This window comes from Lonchura striata, chromosome 6, assembly GCF_046129695.1.
Source record: "Lonchura striata isolate bLonStr1 chromosome 6, bLonStr1.mat, whole genome shotgun sequence".
In the NCBI taxonomy this organism is placed as follows: Eukaryota; Metazoa; Chordata; class Aves; order Passeriformes; family Estrildidae; genus Lonchura; species Lonchura striata.
The window spans coordinates 25,464,919-25,483,865 of record NC_134608.1 but is presented as its reverse complement, the minus strand read 5'-3'; the positions used below and the strand labels follow the sequence as shown (position 1 = coordinate 25,483,865).

The 18,947-nt window shown below is 42.1% G+C and overlaps 1 protein-coding gene across 2 annotated transcripts in view; it reads right to left on the bottom strand.

Moving 5' to 3' along the window:
* BAZ1A (bromodomain adjacent to zinc finger domain 1A) overlaps nt 1–18,365 on the bottom strand; it is a 63,482-nt gene extending 45,117 nt beyond the window's left edge. Inside the window, exons 1-3 of one of the 2 annotated variants that reach the window (XM_021542677.3) lie at nt 18,223–18,365; nt 16,827–16,976; nt 9,641–9,919 (exon numbers count right to left, since the gene is read on the bottom strand). In XM_021542677.3, coding sequence (XP_021398352.2) covers nt 9,641–9,919; nt 16,827–16,939 — 392 coding nt within the window. In that variant the 5' untranslated portion in view covers nt 16,940–16,976; nt 18,223–18,365. Of the gene's footprint in view, nt 1–9,640; nt 9,920–16,826; nt 17,322–18,222 lie in introns of those variants that run through there. The other variant, XM_021542680.3, reaches the window with a different exon arrangement.
* Between the last annotated feature and the right edge of the window lie 582 nt (nt 18,366–18,947).

The following is an 18,947-nucleotide window of genomic DNA, read 5'->3' as shown; positions in this document are numbered from 1 at the left end:
GGAAGAGAGGTCCAAGATGCTCCATCACATTATTAAAAAAACATGAAAATAATTTCATTTTAAAAAACCAACAAAACTATTAACATCCTTATGTACCCCTAAAGACAGCAATATGACCAATGCTTACAGTATCCATGGCGACAGGAGAGCTGCTTGCATGCAGAGGCAGCCCCAGCCCACTTGGCTGGGCCACAAGCACACTGCTATTCCAATGCAGCCTATCTTGGTTCCAAAGCTGACTGGTCTGGAGCTGGAAGACACGTCTTCCCAGACAGTGAGACCAAGCTTATTAACTGTAAAAAGTATAAATAGTCTCTGTATAAAGAACTGAGAGAGTCCAAGTATAGTGGAAGTAAAACCTGGTGACTTTTCACAAAATCAGTCTAAGTCCAACAAGGTTTAGTAAGGCCTGGTCCAGCACCAGACTCCGAGTCCTCTAAGTAAAGTCTATTATTAGTAACTTGGTTTTCCAATATTTGCAACATCACAGTTACCTCTTCATACTAAATAATACAGAACTAACTGCATGACAGAATGTGTATTATTACGCGTGTTTTTTTTAAAAATATAACTAAGATCATCTTCTAAAAAATACTTCTTAGTAGAATTAGTTTTGTTTCATATTATAAAATATATTTCCTAATGAGTCCAACTCAAACGAAGTCACACATCTAATTTCTCACGGAAAACCAGCAGAAGCTCCCGGCTCGCTCACCGCTAGAGGGGGCGGCACACGCCGCAGCCACCGCGCCGCCCGGGGCGCCCGGGGACAAAGGCTCCAGCGCACACACGCCCCAGGCCGTCCTCCTGCACAAAAACACTTCAACACTCGAGTCACCGAGGAGCTTTCCGACACTGATTTTACCTGCTCATCCATCGAGCAGCCCCGTAATTTACAGGGCATCACATCTCCTTATCTAAGCATGGAAATTACACATTCTATATGCTTGACTCAATAAGCAGCAAAATCCCCAATACAGCTGCATTCCACTCCCACCCCCTTCCCCTTTATTTTTCAGCAGGAAGAATGACTAACAGATTAAGCTATCTCAGAAAGGAAGTGATACTCCATCTTCTGTGCCGTTCAAATCATTACCAGAAACCTTTGGGGAAGGAATCAAGTGAAACACACATTACCTGGTGCAATAAAAGCACAATCCTGTGCAATTTAATCCTTACTGATGGACAGGAGATTAAAAACAGTGATGCAACCATTCTTTCTGGCATTAAAGAAATAATCTATTAATTATTTTTTTATCCTGTAGTCAAGTCATGGCTAATAGCACCAATTCTCTGGACTAAGTGGCAAAAACACTTTCTAGTGCAAGTGGTCTGCTCTTCTTGATAACCTCATAATTCCCTGAGTTCACTCACTACAACTCTTATATTATAAGGCACATAAAACAACATAGCTGAAAGCTGAAACATGACATTTAAATGAAGCATACTACTTGAATTACTTCCTAAAAAAAGATATTTCAAGATCTTTACACAGTTTATGTCAAACCATGCTCACTATTCCAAATAAATTAAGATTTGGGGGCAACTCAATCTAAAAAGACAGCAGCATCAACGTATGTAAGTATGTACCCTAAATATCCCCATCAATCAGGAAGCACTTTCTTCAAATTACAATAAAGATTACAGTCACACTGAGTGAATCCCAAAGGCTTTCAAAATATAGAGAATAGAACCATTAGGAACTTGCACACTCAGCCAGACTGTCAGCTATGTCACCTTCCTAGAGGAACACACCCCTGAATTCCTTAGAGATCGTTCTCTGGTGTTTTCCCTTTTGATTTATAATACCTTAAGAGTCCTTTGCTCATCTCCATAAGACTGCATGTTCCATCATAGCTCACACATTTGCAAGTCAGTATAATATGGATGCTCTTCAGCTGGGCTACTGATTTCACCCCCAACACTGGCGAGCTGCACCCAGGCTCATCTCTGCCAAGCCTGGTCTTACCCCCTTCCTCCTTCAAAGCCAATTTTAAGCCTTCTCAATCAGCCCTGCCAACTCACGGACTTTTAGACAGGCAAACCCCATTTGTCTCCAGCAGGCCTGGTACCATAGAAATCCCATCCCATTATTGCAAAAGCCAAAACACCACTGATGGCCCTTAAGCCACACGTTGATCAGGTGAGTTCTCCTGTTGCTTTCACCATTTTCCTCCCTGCAACCAAAGGGTTTGAGGAAAACACCACCTGTGTTCCTGCTCCTTCAATCTGTTGCCCTAGTGCTCTGAAGTTCTTTTTGACTGCCAAAAGACTTCTGTCATCCACCTTGTCATTGTCAACCTGCACAACAACTAGAAGTGGGTAATAATCAGAGGGCTCAATTAGTCCTGAGAGTCTCCAAATAACATCTCTTACCCAGGTCCCAAGGCTGCAGCAGACTTGCCTGTGGAATGGGTCCAGCTGGTATATGGGGCCCTCAGTTTCCCTGCAAAGGAAGTCACCTACAATCACCTTTCTTTCTTTCTTTCCACCCAAAGTTGTGATCCATCTGGCTGACTTGTTCTGGGCAAGCACCAAGAGAGAACTTCATCCCCACTATTATCTGCCTGACCCTGATACTGCAGAGCTTCATACATATGGGTGCAAGTGCCCTTCATACAAGGGCACTTGGGAAGAAAAGGGAGGCCGGGGGGAATTGTCCTATCTCCCTGGGCAGGGACCTGTTTCTATTCACCCTCACCTTTTAGGTCACTCGCTTCTACCTGCTGAGAGGGTCAGGGTTTGTCTGACTTTTGCTAAGCCTCCATCCATTGCATTTCTCTCAGGGACTGAAGGATGTGACTCCAGCAGTCTGTTTTCTCTCACACTCCCTAATACTCCTCTGCCTTTTCCATTGCTCTTTAGAATGAAACAAACCAGAACAAATTCTTTCATTCATCTCAGCAACTCAGAGACATGTACAGAAGTTATTATGAGTTGCAAAACAGGCCAGGTATCTCCATCTACTGCTACTGGAGAAGTAGAAGAACACAATTTAAACAAGACAAGAGGATCTGCACTCCACTATGTAACAGGCCAAAAACGTTACAGGATACCAACTGAAAAACCTGGACCCTGAAATTACTGGCACTTTTGCTTCCCAGAAAAGTTCTTCCCAAATGCCAAGCAGGCCTTTACATCCAACCAAGGCTGGCATTAGAGAGGCTCTGAGAGGAGAGACCGCTTCTCACAGCTCCTCAATTGAGCATTCTGCACACTAACTTTTGATCTGGCTGGCATTAATTACTCTGCCAAAAATAATAGTCTTGTATTCAGCTATGTCCCCATTTCAAGTTAAGAAAAACCAAGATACCCTGAAGGCTCAGATGTGTTGTAAATATGTTTCTTTATGCTTTATGATAAGCAGACAAAAACTAACCCTTGGATGGCACATGGCTGCTTCAAATGAGACAGTGTGGGAACATTGCTACACTTTGAAGTCAACTTTTAAAATAAAACTCACAATGATCAGTGAGTCAGAACCAAATTCACTTTTTAAGACACACAAATGAAAGTGAAGCTTTTCAAATGCCAAAATTAAAAAAGCACACTTTTTCAAACAGTATGTAAAGTTAGTTGAATACAGAAACCCCCAGAAGAGTAATACAAGAAGCTGTAGTATCAAGTGCTAAAAAGTACCAAAAAGCTATGGCATCATTCTGTTTTGTCAGTTTTAGTAAGCTTTTAAGAAGGAAATGTCAAGTACGAGCAGTCACTCATATCCTCATCCTAAGAGTTCTCATACGCTTGAGAGTAATTAAGGTAAAAGAGAAGATCTGAAAGAGTAAGTGGCATCTTTTACTAAGCTAACTGATACTGTTTAATGCACACACAAAACAAAAGCACACAACAAGGAGACAGGTTTTATGCACGTAACAGCTTCCTAAAGCGCAGAAAGAGCTGCTGCTTTTGTATTTTAGCATCTTCATTTGTCTGTCAAGTTACAGTTAAGATTGTATATTTCAAAGAAACTAGTAAGAAACATGGTTTTGCTAAGGACAAGAGCAAGTAAAGACTAGCTGTATCAGCTGTCTCCTGGAGAATTAGGACACTACTACACTGGTATATGTATCATTTGACTGCCCAGCCTTTGGTTCATAACATTGTACTGATTAAAAACAAGTAAGTAATAAAATAAACTAAAACCTTTACCTTTGAAGTTACAGTTATAAAATAGAGAGTGTGAGAATGACATCTAACAGAGACTGGCAGTGCCAATTGTTCTAACAACTATTTAACAACCTGTAAGAAAGGAGCTGCAGGTTCTTTCCCATATATCATCATCTTCCAGTAGTCAATACAAATATATTTATTAGTCAACAAATTTACATTTGAATCCCAAAGGATTTAAAGACAATTGAAAGTAAATTCCTTAAATATGATTTTTCCAGGCCAGAAGTCGATTGATCCTTAAACAGTTAATGCTGAAAAAATGCATACTGTATTTGTTTTATGAATACATGAGCTGTTCTCCAGTACTATCAGAGATGCTGCTTCACAGACACCACACTAGTTTTAATACTTTCTGGAATTCAAATTCACCTTTCAAAATAAAGTAGTAAACTTCCTTTGTATACAGGAACTTACATTTAAGCATTACCACTAAAAAGCCACAATTGGCAATTATAATTTAAATTCTCTGTATCTCGTTAGTCTAAACATGCAAGACACTTTGTCACTTACTACCTAGTGGTCTTATTACATCATAACTCATCCTAGCCTCAGAAGACCACTACAAATACATAGACAGATATAAGCAACTCGCCAGCTTGAATAAAAAAGTTGGAAAATTAGCTATAACTTTATCTCTTGTAAGGAATATCTCCTATCATCCTAACTCCTTATCAGCTATAGTCCTGACCAGCAACATGCTTCCTGTGCCCCAGTTAAGACTTCCAGAGATGAAAACGGTATGCAAATCATTTAATTGGCCTAATGCAATGGTTAATCCACTCCTAAATGAACACTCCTAAAGCACTGGGACACCAGTCCAACAACTGATGAGTTAAAAGCAGTTTGATCTCTGATCATCTGTTTCCTGCAGTCTGACAACTGTCAACATCAGATCGTTCGAAGCAGAGAAAGGATCTTAATCTATTCAAATGTATGATCAGATGCAGCAATCTTCCTAACAGAACACCATCTACTACTTTTGTAACTAGGCTTATTTTTAAAAGCATTCTGGTGTTGCTTGCTCAGAGACTTTAGGCAAGTATTCTTTTGCAGTGGTGTCATCTAGTGGTCGAATTCAATGAAATAAAAGCTACTCCTTTCTGTATGATTTTCTTCCTTCTTACACACTGACCTTTAAGCAATCTATTTCAGTCTGTAAGTAGCTGACTTTTTAATTTAATTAACGGATGGACAAGAATTGGTTGGGCCCCAACCTCCACATGGGTAAGGGAAGACATCACCACATAAGCTATTTTTAAAAGTGCAGGTAGAGTTGCCAGATCTCTTCACTGCTCAAGTCAGACCAAAAGCTTATCGTTTAATTAACTAATTATCAAACTGCTCACCTATATATCCTGATAAAGAAGAACATTACTTCTTGTGACAGCACCCAGACTCAAAATACTGATGATAAATCACAACAGGTTGTTTACATGGGCTTTAAATGTAGTTTTTCCTCCAACAAAGTAAAATAGTTTTAAATCCAAAGAGTATGCTGCTGACTTCAAGCAGAAAAGAACAAGTCTTACTGCTGAGCAAGTTAAGCTGTTGAAGGGTTTTTTTTAAGTATGTCTAAGGCATTAGCTGAGGTTATTATTTTCAGGTAGGTCTTTCATACTACATAGTTTCAGCTTTCAGGTAACTATCTTCAGCTGTCAAAATATGTCAAAATCAATTTCACAACTTTCAATTACCAATAATAAAACACAGTACTAAGACAGCAACAAATAGACAGGTTACTGCAAGAGACACTATTCCTTGTGGAAAATCAAAAGACCAATAGGTACATGATGGGTCTTGAACTTCCAGTTCTGAATGTCAAATATAGGGAGCAATTCCATTAATGTGATAAACATATTTCCTCCCCTTCAATAAAGTGTGAGCTAAAACATTTTACATGCTAATTGATCATGGCTAACATGGAATATTGCTCTAATCCTCCCCCCAGCAAAATCTCAAATAATTTCCATGCCTTTTTCAATAAACTACTTTCCATAAACTGTAATGTGACATTCTAATGGACAATATTTACAATGTCAACTGGTTTCAATTCTTTAGCAACTCAAACTTAATTTTAGATTAAATTTTCTCATTTTATTCTGTAATGTTTCTGACCAATATTTCAAGTAGTAACTTTGTGTTTTGTGAAGGCAGTACTAGTGAAGTGTTGTTACACAATTCCTACATTTCTTTAACTGGAACTCTGAGCATCTTGTCTCTGAAAGCATAGCACAACTGCCACTTCGGAGAAAAGTCAGCCCCAGTTTGGCCAGAAAAGTCAGACACATACAAACCAAGAAACATGGCTATTTTTAATCAATACATCACTTTAGAGGGTTAAAGAGAAAGCAGAATGATCTCCTTGTTGCTTCTAACAGATTACCAAAATGCACCCATAATTTTTAGAGTCCACTTGAACAAGGCACATTATAGGATTGGGGGGGGCTTTCTCTGCAATTTGTTTCTGGTTGACAACAGTTGTTGGAGACACCAGACACACCAAAACAAGAGGAGGACGGTATATCCCTAACTCTCCTGAGTTCCCCTTACCAGACCTCTATAACAAGGCAGAATTAGCCAAATTCAAAACTGAGCAGCATAGCAGATGGCCAGAAACCAGAAGAGACATAAGACCAGAAAAAGTAACCAACCGAGCATTAGACACTGCAAAAACCAGAACACACAGGTTTCATACAACCAAAAAAGCCAACATATTCCTATACTCTGAACAAAGCACTTGTCTTCTCTTTGCAAATCAGCTGCCATCTCTTGCAGTATTATAGACAACTTTATATGCTCAAGGATAAAAACATTTGTATTAAGCCAAAATGCTAAGCCTTCTAGTGTTTGGGTTCCCAAACATTTATTTTGTTCAAAATCTACAAACCTGCAAACTATCTTACAAGAATAATACACATGCAAAGTCAGGAGTTATAAAATAAAATATCAATATTTAAATTGTTTGAGAAGCCTTGGTTACATATGCATTATGTAGTAGGCTTGGCATTAAATGATACAGAGTTCAGAAAACCAAAAAATCCTACTGACATTACACGTGCAAAAAACTTCAAAAGCAGTGGAAGAATTTACAACACCACAAAACAACTGGGTTTTCATGATCTGCCAAATTCTGTTGCTGTCACAGAACACAATTACAATATAGATGGACTGTGATAATTTTTTCTAGGAAAGATCATAAAAATGTAGCTGCAAATGACAAATGCACGCAAACAGCTCTGCTGAAAAGCCGTATTATGTACAAGTAATGTGAGTTGGTACACTTAATCCCCAGTGCAGTACTTCAAAATACAGGTCAAAGTCAACTGTTAATTGGCAGACAAATAGCTGCGCCTCACCTCCTCCCACTCTGTATTCTTTAATTATGTACCCCTAAGCATAGAAGTCCCTCTGCATTACCATGCTATTTGCAGCGTTTCCTGGATTTGGTATTAAAGTCGGAACTAGCTCCCTGCTAAACCTTTGTCTAGAGTATCAGTGGCATATTATCAGCTAAGGCAAGTTTTTTATTGTACATTTTACACCAATTTATACTTATGTAATTTAAAACATACAATCTCTAGCAGACTAATTTCTAATGGAAATAAATTTTATTTGAAACTTTAAATCTTTTGAACGGTATCCAGCCCATACCAGAGGCTTAAGCAACTCAGCTTATATCCTATACACGTACTGATCAGTGAAAGTAAAACATATACATCTAACAATTTTGTGTTTATCTCAACACAAGTTCAAGTAACACAGAAGGTTGAATTAAAGGCTGGTAAAAAAACTGCAGCACTCTCTTAAGGAGATGTCACAACTTTACCTTTGGAAACATCTTTGGAAAGCTACAATACAACAATGCAAATATTTCAGAAAAGCAATAGAAATAGTCATTTTTGAGGGAGAAAACTTCTAGAAGAACAGTAATTTTTTGCTATTATTTTGGAAACTGTTTTCTACCTCTGAAGATACTAAGGCATTTCACTGAGCAAAAAAGAACACCTGAACAATACTGACAATTCATAAAATTCATGTTTCTAAATGAACAAATGAAACCAATGAACACCTTATTCTCTAAGCAAATTAACTGCAATACCAGTGGTAACCTGAGTCTAGTCATTTGACAAGTACAAAGATGAGAAAGAAACTTTGGATAACACTTTTCCATACAGAAGGCAGTAACCCTACTGAAGTTGTTCTCATCCTGGCTTTGCAGACTGGGGTTTACTGATTGAAAAGAACAGAGCAGTGAAGCTCTGAAGCTTTCACTGCTTCACTTCAGAGCAGTGAAGCAGTGAAGGAAAGCTCTTCTATTAAGTACTGACCTTATGTACATAACCATATCAGCTTCCTTACAATTTATCTCAGTGCATCGAGATTTTTCTTCCTGGTGCAGTACAAAATATCTGGATCAGCTACTACAATAACTCACACAGAATAACTCTACTCCAGTGACCATTTTAAACCAGCCCACTCCTATCACCCAGCAAACACCAAACTATGCACTGAGCATCAGGCTACCCACAGGAGTCCCCACTACTCTGAAGTGTAAGCTGTTACCCACTTCCTGAAAAAAGGAAAATAAAATGACCCTACAAAAACAAAAACCGCAGCAGCAACAGCTGAACCCACAAAGGCTTTAGCACCCATTCTGCAGGTATGTCCAAGCTGAGCATGTTTTTTCACACCTTAAACCTCAATTAAGTGAAACTGTAAACTCATTTAGATAAAATATGGACCTTTTCTAGACCTCTCTTAGAAGTTACTTTAAAGAAAGACTCAAGCTTATTTACACTATAGAGCATGTGTGTACCAATGATATCAGAAAGAACACATCTGAAGCTTTGAATTCTTCCAAGGTTTTAATGAGACTAAGACAACAATAAAAACATTTGCAGTAAATACACCAGGTATTACAATAAGTATAACACTGAGAGGGAAGAAACCCCTATCAACCTAAATTTTAGATAATCAACTATTATAAACTTTATACAGTTAATTCCCAACTTCACTGATAATGCAATCACAATTTTTGCACTACCTAAGAAGTAAAAATCCAACATTTATCAATTATTTAAACCTTTCAGCAGTTTGGCTATTAATTCTGAATGAGTCATCAAAACTTATGTGTGTTGTTTTAATTCATAGCTTCCCCTGATTTCTCATTGAATCTTATTCTAGAATCAACCCACCTTTCTTACATGAAAAACCAACATTCTTTTGTACATCCACCACACAGACCAAAAAACATGCAGTGTCAAGACCTGAGAGAACTGTCATAGTTCCACAGCTGCTTCAAAGCTAAGTGAAGGTATCAAGCACAGCAACACAATCCTGCTTAATTAAAGCAGGGAAGTACAATAATAGTACCACCAGCTTAAGCATCACACCTCACTTGGATGTATTTGTTTGATGGAATTTATTACCCTTTGTGCTGAGTTCAAAAATTTTTAAATACACTTACCTTGCACCATTATTTCTAAGTACTTCCACTGTTTCATCAACAAAATACCGATCCTTGACATAAGCAAAGATTTCATCACAGATCTCATGAAGTCGGGTGCGATGGGTAAGGGTGGCCAAGTAGAGAACTGGAATGATGAGTGCCTCTGGAAAACTTTGAAGATTATGCCTGGCTTTCTTCTCTGATTCCAGAGCTTCCTGATATGTGAGTCCTGGTTTGCCTGTGACAGCACAACTCCACACAAGGCTGTTGCACAGAATGGTGCGTTCAAAAAAATCACTGGAATGGAAGAAAGGTTGGAGGGGGAAGAAAAAAGAAAACAGTTGAGTTCTGACTAACATTTTAAACTTGCTCACAGTTAATACAGCAGCAAATTGCAAATATCTTTTACAAGTATGAAATGCAAAAGCAGCTCTGCTTCTCTAGTGTTGGTAGAGATATCAAGGGATATTTGCCATTTTTCAGCCATGGCATGGTAAATTGCTGTTGTACAACCACAGTATCCTCTCATTACAGACTACAGTAAGAGAACCAAGACCTAGAAATGCTGCAAACAAATATTCATGTATAAGAAGCCTTTTGCATAATAATAATCACACTGAGTTTAATAGGTGTCATACTCTACTCACATTTCCCCCATTTCCACAAATATTTGCATGACGAGCGCCTAGAACTGCACAAACATGAAATAACTGTAAGATCACAAACATGTTGCAACTTGAATAAGTTCCAGATTTTGAGTGCCTTAACTCACAAACTAAAAGATGGGAGAGGTAAAAAATTAATGTCAAGTAGCTCTCTAAATAGTTTTTATTCCTTCACTGTTTGCATAGCTCTTACAGAAAAGCACTGAAATATTTTTTCCTACAGATTTTTTTCCTCCCTTGTTCCGTTAGTAAATATTGATTCTCTTCCTTCCACACATTTCCAATTAAGGCTAAAACTGCATTGCTGTTACTGCTTGCTTACTAGCCATTATATTGGAATCAAGATTGAAGAGTTTTCATTAGTCAAAATCTGTCCATTTTTGACAGGTGTCAGAAGAACAGCAGTTTATTAAAACATTTCCTAAATGAAGTAGATGGCATATCTATTCACAAAGCCATGTTAAAACATATAATATACTATGGATCAGTGATCAGACAGCAAAGCAATCTTTCAATATGCCCCAGTTCAGACAATGCTTTTACTTGCCTTAACAAATATTAATGGACTAGTATTGGTAACTACTGAATACACACGACAAACCAAGGTTTATCAGTCCAACATAGCTATTTCAAAACACACAATATTTGGTCAACTGTACGCATGAGCTACCTATACTGAAGTTTCATTTAATTCCTTTTACAAAAAAACCCAAAACAACCATTTTTAAAAGGATAGACCTGTTCAAATAATTTCTAGTAATGAGGTTAAGAGAATTAGACAGTTCACAATGAGTTTTTTCTTGCAGTCTCCCTGCAAACCCAAGCTGGCAAACATTCACTGGTGACACTGATGCAGATGATAGTGTTCACTGCAGATGGGCAGATGAACCATAACATTTTGTAAATGAAAATGGAAATTTTCAGATTGAGGACAATGAAGGGTCTTGGCTCAGATAATCCTTTCTGTATGAGCACAGGATTCCTCTGAGTCAGATATGCTTTAGGAAGAACCATCAGCTGCAAGAAGGGGAAAAGGATAGAAGAGGAAGGGATAGATAAATTATCTGAATACTATTTAATAGCTAGAGAATTTCAGATTTTTATATCATCTGCTATCCTGCTACCTACTTAATATATTTTGACAGTACATGGATAATGTGGGCCTGCATACTCTAAAGACAGAAAGGAGAAGAACAAAGGAGAGAAAATTAAATAAACTATTCTTCAAGATATGAAGAACAGATGGCTGTCAGTCATTCTTTGTGAATCTTTATTGTGCATTATACTTATTTAAACATATTAAAGAACAGGTTAGACAACAATCTGTTTTGTGAGTTTGGGTTTTTTTGTGAGGTGATAGAATAGATAAAATGTGATCTCTTCAGGTCTTGTCTTGCCCTACATTTCAATATTTCTGTATTAGAATAAGTAATTTTTATGGATGGGTATTCAATGGAAAAAGTAGCACTTACTTAAGTCTTCATTCAGCTGCATTTCTACATATATTTTTTTGTCTCAGTTACCCAAGAGGCTCTTGGTAACTATCTTTAGACAGGAAATAGAAAAACACTCTAAAGAGTTACTAAAAAAATGTACCAGAATATATTTTTTCTTTTTAATTATTAAAGTAAAGTTAAATAAAAAGCCAAGGAGGTATCAGAGGGCAAGAGAGAGACAGAAGTTCACACTGACAGTGTTCCTTTAAGAGCTGCTGTTATTCTTTGTGAAGGGACACTGGGCAGTCATGCTATTTAAAGCAGCAGCATTGAACTTAGAGGAGGAAAAAAAATTTAAAAACAGCTAAAAAAATAATTTAAAAATTCCAATCAACAAACTTCTTTCTAAAAATTCCTAATCGTGATTATTACAAGTACAAAATGCTAAGATTAACTGAAACATATTTGAAGAAAATATGTCCCATTTGCATATGAGCATATTTTTGTGTATCTAGTTTCATTCTCCCTCATTTCCTCTTTTGTTTTGTGCGGATTTTTCCCCTGTGAATTTACAGGGAAGAAAAAAGAGTGTGAAAAAAAGCTACATTCCATTTTGAAAGCATTATTTAGCTATCTTTACCTTTATTGCATCAAAACCATCTGTGGCTTAGTCTGTTAGCAGTTTCACTGCAATATTTTAAGGATCTCACTTTAACTTGGTTTGAGAGAAAACAAAATCCCACCGTATACTACTAAATATACTCTTTCTGTCCCTGTCTCTCCAGGGCACATTAGCTATCACAAAATGCTTGACAAAGAAGACACAACAGCTACCAAATCAAGGGAATGGCAGCAGCAGCAGTGCTACCCTTTCCCTTTACTTGAAGGGTAATTAATAATGCCCTTGATCATATTCTACATTCAACTTAACTTCACAACAGTAAGAGCATCTGCTGCTACATCACATCTCAAGCATTACCTACGTCTTTATCTAGGGAATTATGGTTTCTGGGGCTTCCTTGCTGTTTCAAGATCTCTGTGACTCTTGGCAACATGGAGAAAGAAGTTCATACAATACACATCCACAAAGGTCACTTGCATGGGTGCATCTGCATTCGGGAAGTCAAGTGCAACTGTAGCACCCTGGTGATGCCCACATCAGCTCAACTACTCGAGGAGCATGGACTAAAAACTAATTTGTCTTTGTAGTTGTAATTAACACCAACTTCTCAGCTGGATGCCTCTTTTCATTTAATTAGTTAGTTTTTTATGCAAGGTAAGGCAAACTGTAAAATTATCAGCAAATCATTGAGTAGTAGTTTAATGCCTCTACTCAGTAGGTATTTGATAGGAGGCAGGTCATTAACAGAAGCAAGAAATAAATTACTTGCAATCTCTATGCTGACTGCATTTGCAATGGATATAAAAATGAGCCTAGAAATTATGGCTGTCTTTTTCTTGAACTAACCAAATATTCCTCTTGATTTTAAGACCAACTATATTTTTAGTGTGCTTCAAGAGCATTTATTGCAAATATTTACTTCCAATTCATTTTCTTAGCACATGTTAAAAACAAATAATTAAGTGTACCACAGGAGGGTAATCAGAGAAGATGAACTCTGCCATTCTGGATCAGAGTTTTCTTGTACTCTTGGTCTCCAGAAGTAGTCAAGAATTTGCATTACAAACAATGCACAAAACAAACAAAAAACCCATGATAAATACATTTAATCCTTAGTATTTGTGGGTAAATTATGCATTACGGAATACATTTAAAGTGATGAGTTTCTCTCCAAGAGAACAGGAAAATTCACCTAATTTAACTAAGGACACTTAAAAAGACTTTTGAAAGATCTCTATTTGACTGTAACCAAGAACTCTACAGGCCAACCCATAAAGAAGTTTCACTAAGTTTTGAAGATGAAGAGAAACAGCTCTTCCTCTCCCCCTCTCATGTTCTAGAATGAGAAACATTCCTACCACTGCATCGACACTACTTATCAGTGTCTTTTTCAAACGTCCTCATACACAAGACATCCCACACTTTAATAGTAGCTTTCTCTGCACATCTATATCAGCTATGAACTTTCACAGACAAGGCGTCAAAGACTGGTGGTAATATCCCACTGGTTCAATATGTTTTTCATGCATTCCATATATGCCGTGCACATCCGTACTTGATCTTCTTACTTTAACCCCACAGACTCTCCTTGCTGGTCTGTCCCTCTAACCAGGAATATAACCAAGCATGAAAAAAATCAGCTCTCCCAGTTTCTGTTCCTAAGGATAAATATAACTGGACATGCTCCCCCCTTCTGAAAGTGTTACAAAATTATGTGATTGTATTTCAAATTAAAGAGGAAATACATTCTCAACAGGAAAGTCACTTTACAAAATACTAGTCTTGCCAAATTTTTATATTAGTATAACCATTTCTTATATAGGAAAGAGTAATACTAATGTATAACTTCTAATCAACTCTACTACAGCTGACACATACATGAAAGCAGCTTTTCACCACTAAGTTTGTGCTCTGCCAAAAAACCCACCGAACAACCCAACAAAAAACAAACACAAAACCAGTTTGAGTCTGAACTGTTTGTACTAGTTTAAAAGCATTTGTATAGTTGATGTAGGGGGTGATTTCAGATTATCATATATATCTGTACAGCCTTCTTGATCTAGTCAGACTGTAATTTTTAAATTCTCCCCTCAAATAGTAGATTCAAAGCTCAACTTAGACAATGGCTTTCTTTCATGAAATAGCTAATAAAAATTTTAAGAAGTGGGCCTTCCCTATCCCTATTATTCTAATTGCCCTTGCTTAAGCAAAGAAATAGGTAATGTTGTTTTCAGAAAACTATCAATCAGCAACCAGCAGAGACAAGGATCATCATCTGTCTAAAAGATGACCAACCTTATCTTCTCCAGCAGATTATGTCCAACTAACAGTAACCTAAACTTACTACCCATCTGTGCCAGAACACTTTGCTAGGTAAAGAAAGTACATTTTCCAATCCAATGCACCAATTTTACCCAAACTAACAAAAAGGGCCAGAAAACAAAAACAACAAAAACAAACCCATTACCAAAAAACACACACCCCCCCCCATACGCAAAAAACAAGCATAGCAGAATTTTCTGTAGAGTCATCCCAAATACCACATTCTAAGGCCTGACCTCTCATCTAACCACCTACTGACATTTCTAGGGATTGCCTGTGTGAACACATCTAAATTTACTCCTTAATTCATGGACTTTGGTTAAGTAAGGAATTTGATCTTTCGTACTTATTGACAACACCTCTGCAGTATAAGTAAGCCTGTCAGAATACTTCAAATAGTCACCAAACATTTTGAGAACAGACAAACATTTTAAAAGGATTATATTCAAACTGAAATTTTAGTAAAACTACATGTACCTGAAACATGTTTCCCTGTGTCAACAAATTTTCCCAGTGTCAAATATATTAGAGTCATCTAATGATAATTGTAACCAAATAATTGTAACCAAAAAAGCAGCTTATCGGAATAAGCAATTCATTATCAATAAGCAAAGCAATATCAGAAGCTGGGGAAGGAGGACAATTCCTACAGAAACAGGAGGCTGTCACCTCTCCCTTGTTAGGTTCTTACATGCCCTATAAGGAAAATACTCCTTCCAGAACTCCCAACAACATAATCAACACCCCTAGAGTATAGAGTTCAAGGAACAGCAAGGCATTACCCTTCAAATTTACTTAATCCAGCTTCTTTAAAATTTTATTAAGTGAAGTGTATTTGAAAAACAAAAACAAGTCGAAACATGAAAAATATTTAGGTGTGCTTTTATTTCGTATGCCGAAAATAAAACACATTTTAGTTTTAGCCTCCTTAGTCTGCACATCTTTAAAAAATTATAGTTTGGGTGTGGGGGCCTTTTGTAGGTGGGAATGTTGGTGAATCAGACCGGTGGTGAAAACCCGTAATTTATCGGCTTTTGAAAAATGTCTTGCTAAATACTTTCTGTCCATTGTTCTGACAAACGGTGAAGTGAGTGGCTGCAAGTTCGGGACTACGCTTGCCATTCGCCTTCACGCGTTAACGGGGATTTCACCTATCCTGTTCAGCTTTGTACACGCGGAAAAAATAAAAATAAAAAGGATGAGTAGAGCGATAAAAGCCTCACTAGGAAAAAAAGCTCCTAAGGGGACAGGTGCGCTCGCTGGGCTTCAGGCGGGGTTCAACCCCCGGCTGTGCGGCCCGGCACGGGAGGGCCGGCGGCGGGACCCCTGCCCCGCCGGACAGGTGCAGCGACCCCGCGCCCGCGCCGCGCTCCCCGCCGGCCATTTCCAACCGGATCAGCCGGCAGCTCCCCGCGGAGGCGGGGCGAGCGCGGCCCCGGGCGGCGCGGCGAGGGCCGCCAGCAAGGGGTTAACCGCGGGAGCCGGCCGGGGAGCCCAGCCCGGGGGAGCCCAGCGGGCCCGGCAGCCTGTGCCCCCCGCCCGGCCGTCACCACAACAATAGGGCACCGGCACACGCCGGGCGGGCGGCCCCCACCGCGCCGGCTGAACGCGGGCCCGGCGCGGCCCCTTCCGCGGAGCGGCCTAGCGCCGTGCGCCGCCGACACGCGGCTGCCGGCGGGGGCGGACGGGAGGGAGAGCCCGAGCCCGGCAGACGCTCCTTGCCGCCCGCCGCCTCCCATACGCGCAACTTTCACTTCCCCGGCGGGGGCAGGGGCGACACCGCGGAAAGAGCCGGAGAAGGAGAGGGGAAGGAGCCGGCTGTCTTCCTTCCCCGCGGGTGAAGGGGGCTGAGGGGTACCCCCGCCGAGGAGGGGCAGGGGGAATCCCTGCCCCGGGCGAGAGATCCGCCCTCTCTTCCCCCATCCCCCTCGCGAGGGCACAGGCTAGGCGCCGGCCGCGGTCCCCCACTCACACCCCCCGGCAAGGCTCCCCGCGGCGATCCGGGGAATCCCCTTTCCTCCCTCCCTGCCCGCCCAGGTGTCAGAGGCGCTGGGGGCTCCGGCCGCTCCCTGCCCGCCGCCGCCGGAGCGCGGGGGGGTTGGCGGGGGAGTGCAGGACGGACATAGGGACGCGCAGACCGACACGGGGCTCTTTCTTACTCGTAGTTCCTGAAGATCTCGTTAGTGACCCTGCAGTAGAAAACACGCTCGTCCGGTCGGAGGTCGGCGGGGGGCTTCACCCTCACGAAGGGCTTTCGGTGCAGTAGCGGCATCGCCCCGCTCCCGGCTCTCTTCCTGCCCCAGGATCAGCTTCAAGGGGTACGGAGGAAAATAAAAAACACGGAGAGATTAAGCGCGGCAGAGGCACCCACTAGCCCGGGGAGGAGGGAGCGGGCCCGGCTTGTCCCTCCTCCCGGGGGAGCGAAGGCAGGAGCGAAGGAGAGCGGCGGTGGCGGCTCGGCGGAGCCTTTTGTGTGCCCGACACGCCGTTGCCTGCCTGGGACTGCGCGCGGACCAACGGCGGCACCTTCCTCCGCCTCCGCCCGCCTCACAATGGGGCCATGACGCCGAGCGGCGGGCGGAGGCGGCAACCCCCGCGCCAGCCGCGCAACGTGCTCGGCTCGGGGATACCCCGGCCCCGCTTTGTCTCCTGCGGCGCCCCTGCCTCCGGGTCACCCCCTTTCCCCCGCCTCTGACCCGCACACGCCCGGCCGGACACCAACTTCCACTCCCCCGCCGCCTCCGCCTCCTCCTCCTCCCGCAAAGCAAACACCCAGGAGGGGCAGCGCTGACCACTTATCTCCGTCCCTCCCTTTCTGCCGGGTCGCTGCCTAACTGGGGTCCTCGCCCTTCCCGCCCAGCGCCTCGCCCCGGCCCGACGGCTGCCGGGCTCCGCCGCCGCGGGACGACGCGGCCGCGGCGCGGGGGACAGCCCGGCCTCCGGCCTGTCCAGCGGGGGCTGCGGGGCTCCCGTCCGTCCTGCCCACCTGGTGCGGCCGCAGGCTCTGCTCACTGCTCGCTCGGTGCGGAGCGCGGTCCCCCTCGCCGCGTTTCTTCCCTTTCCTCAGCCCCCCCCCCCCCCGCCGGCTCCTGGGAAGTTTTTGATCTACTTCTTCAAGCCCTCAATCAGGAAGAGCTGCGGGGAGGAGCCTTCCCCTGCTCTCCCCTACATCTTTATTGGCCGCTCGGTGCCTTCCAGCGTGTGTCACACAGGAAGACAGCGAGCTACATTATTAATTAATGGATGAGAGGACGCATCCTCCATTTTTGAATTATCAGCCGGAGACCTCCGGTGCGGGGGGTGCGCCCAGCCCGGCTGCCGGGAGCGGAAGGCGGCTCTCCGCGCGGCGCTGCGGCCGGCCCGGGCTGCGGGCGCCTTAAGCGCGGCGACCCTGGCGGGGCGGCCGAGCCCGCGGCGCGCGGGGCTGCCCGCCCGCGCCTCCGCCGGCGGCGCCAGCAGCCGCTGCCGAGGGGCTGCCGAGCCGCTGCGAGACCCGCCGGTCCCGGCGACACCCGCCGCTCGGCCCCGGAGCCACCCCCTCTCTGCCCTTCGTACCTGCCCTGCGAGCAGGAGCCCCGGCGCGTCTCCTGCGGGGCTGGTTCCCGGCGGATTTCGGCGTTTGACAGCGCAGGGCCGGGCGCGTTGCTCTCTCAGTTACAGCCCCCGAGCCACGGTGCTGTCGACGCGGGCGGGGGCGTTCGGGTGTATTTTGAAGAAAGTGCGATTGTATATAATTAAGATGAGCATGAGGGTTGTACGTGGGCCCCCTAACATTGCTTTTCAGTTCACCGAAAATGTCATTAAATGGTTTCGTTAATGGATTCATTTTCATTACCATTTTTTAAACGCTAATGCATTTACAGTGTCATTGGTAATTAAAACTGGAGTATTAAATTAATTGTGTTCCTAAGAGTGCTTAGCCAGGTTGGAAGACAAAAACCACAGAAAGTCCATATCCATTGTAATTCATCAGAACTAAGTGCAGTGTTTATATAAAAAATCTACAGAGTAACTGTAGAAAGTCCTTAGAACTATTGAGATGATTAATATCTGAAGGCTGATACCTAAATAATTCAACAACTGAAAATGCCGTTCCTGCAAATAAAGATCCGGTGCTGTTTCCTGCACCTGTGCATGATGGTTTGCTTTCCTCTGCAAGTAAAGCCAGCAATCGCCACTGCTGTAGCATGTGTGACTAAAACAATGTATACATGCAATCCATTGATTATTTTAAAAATAGCAGGTTTTAATCAAAAGCACGGAGAAATGTTTATGATCAC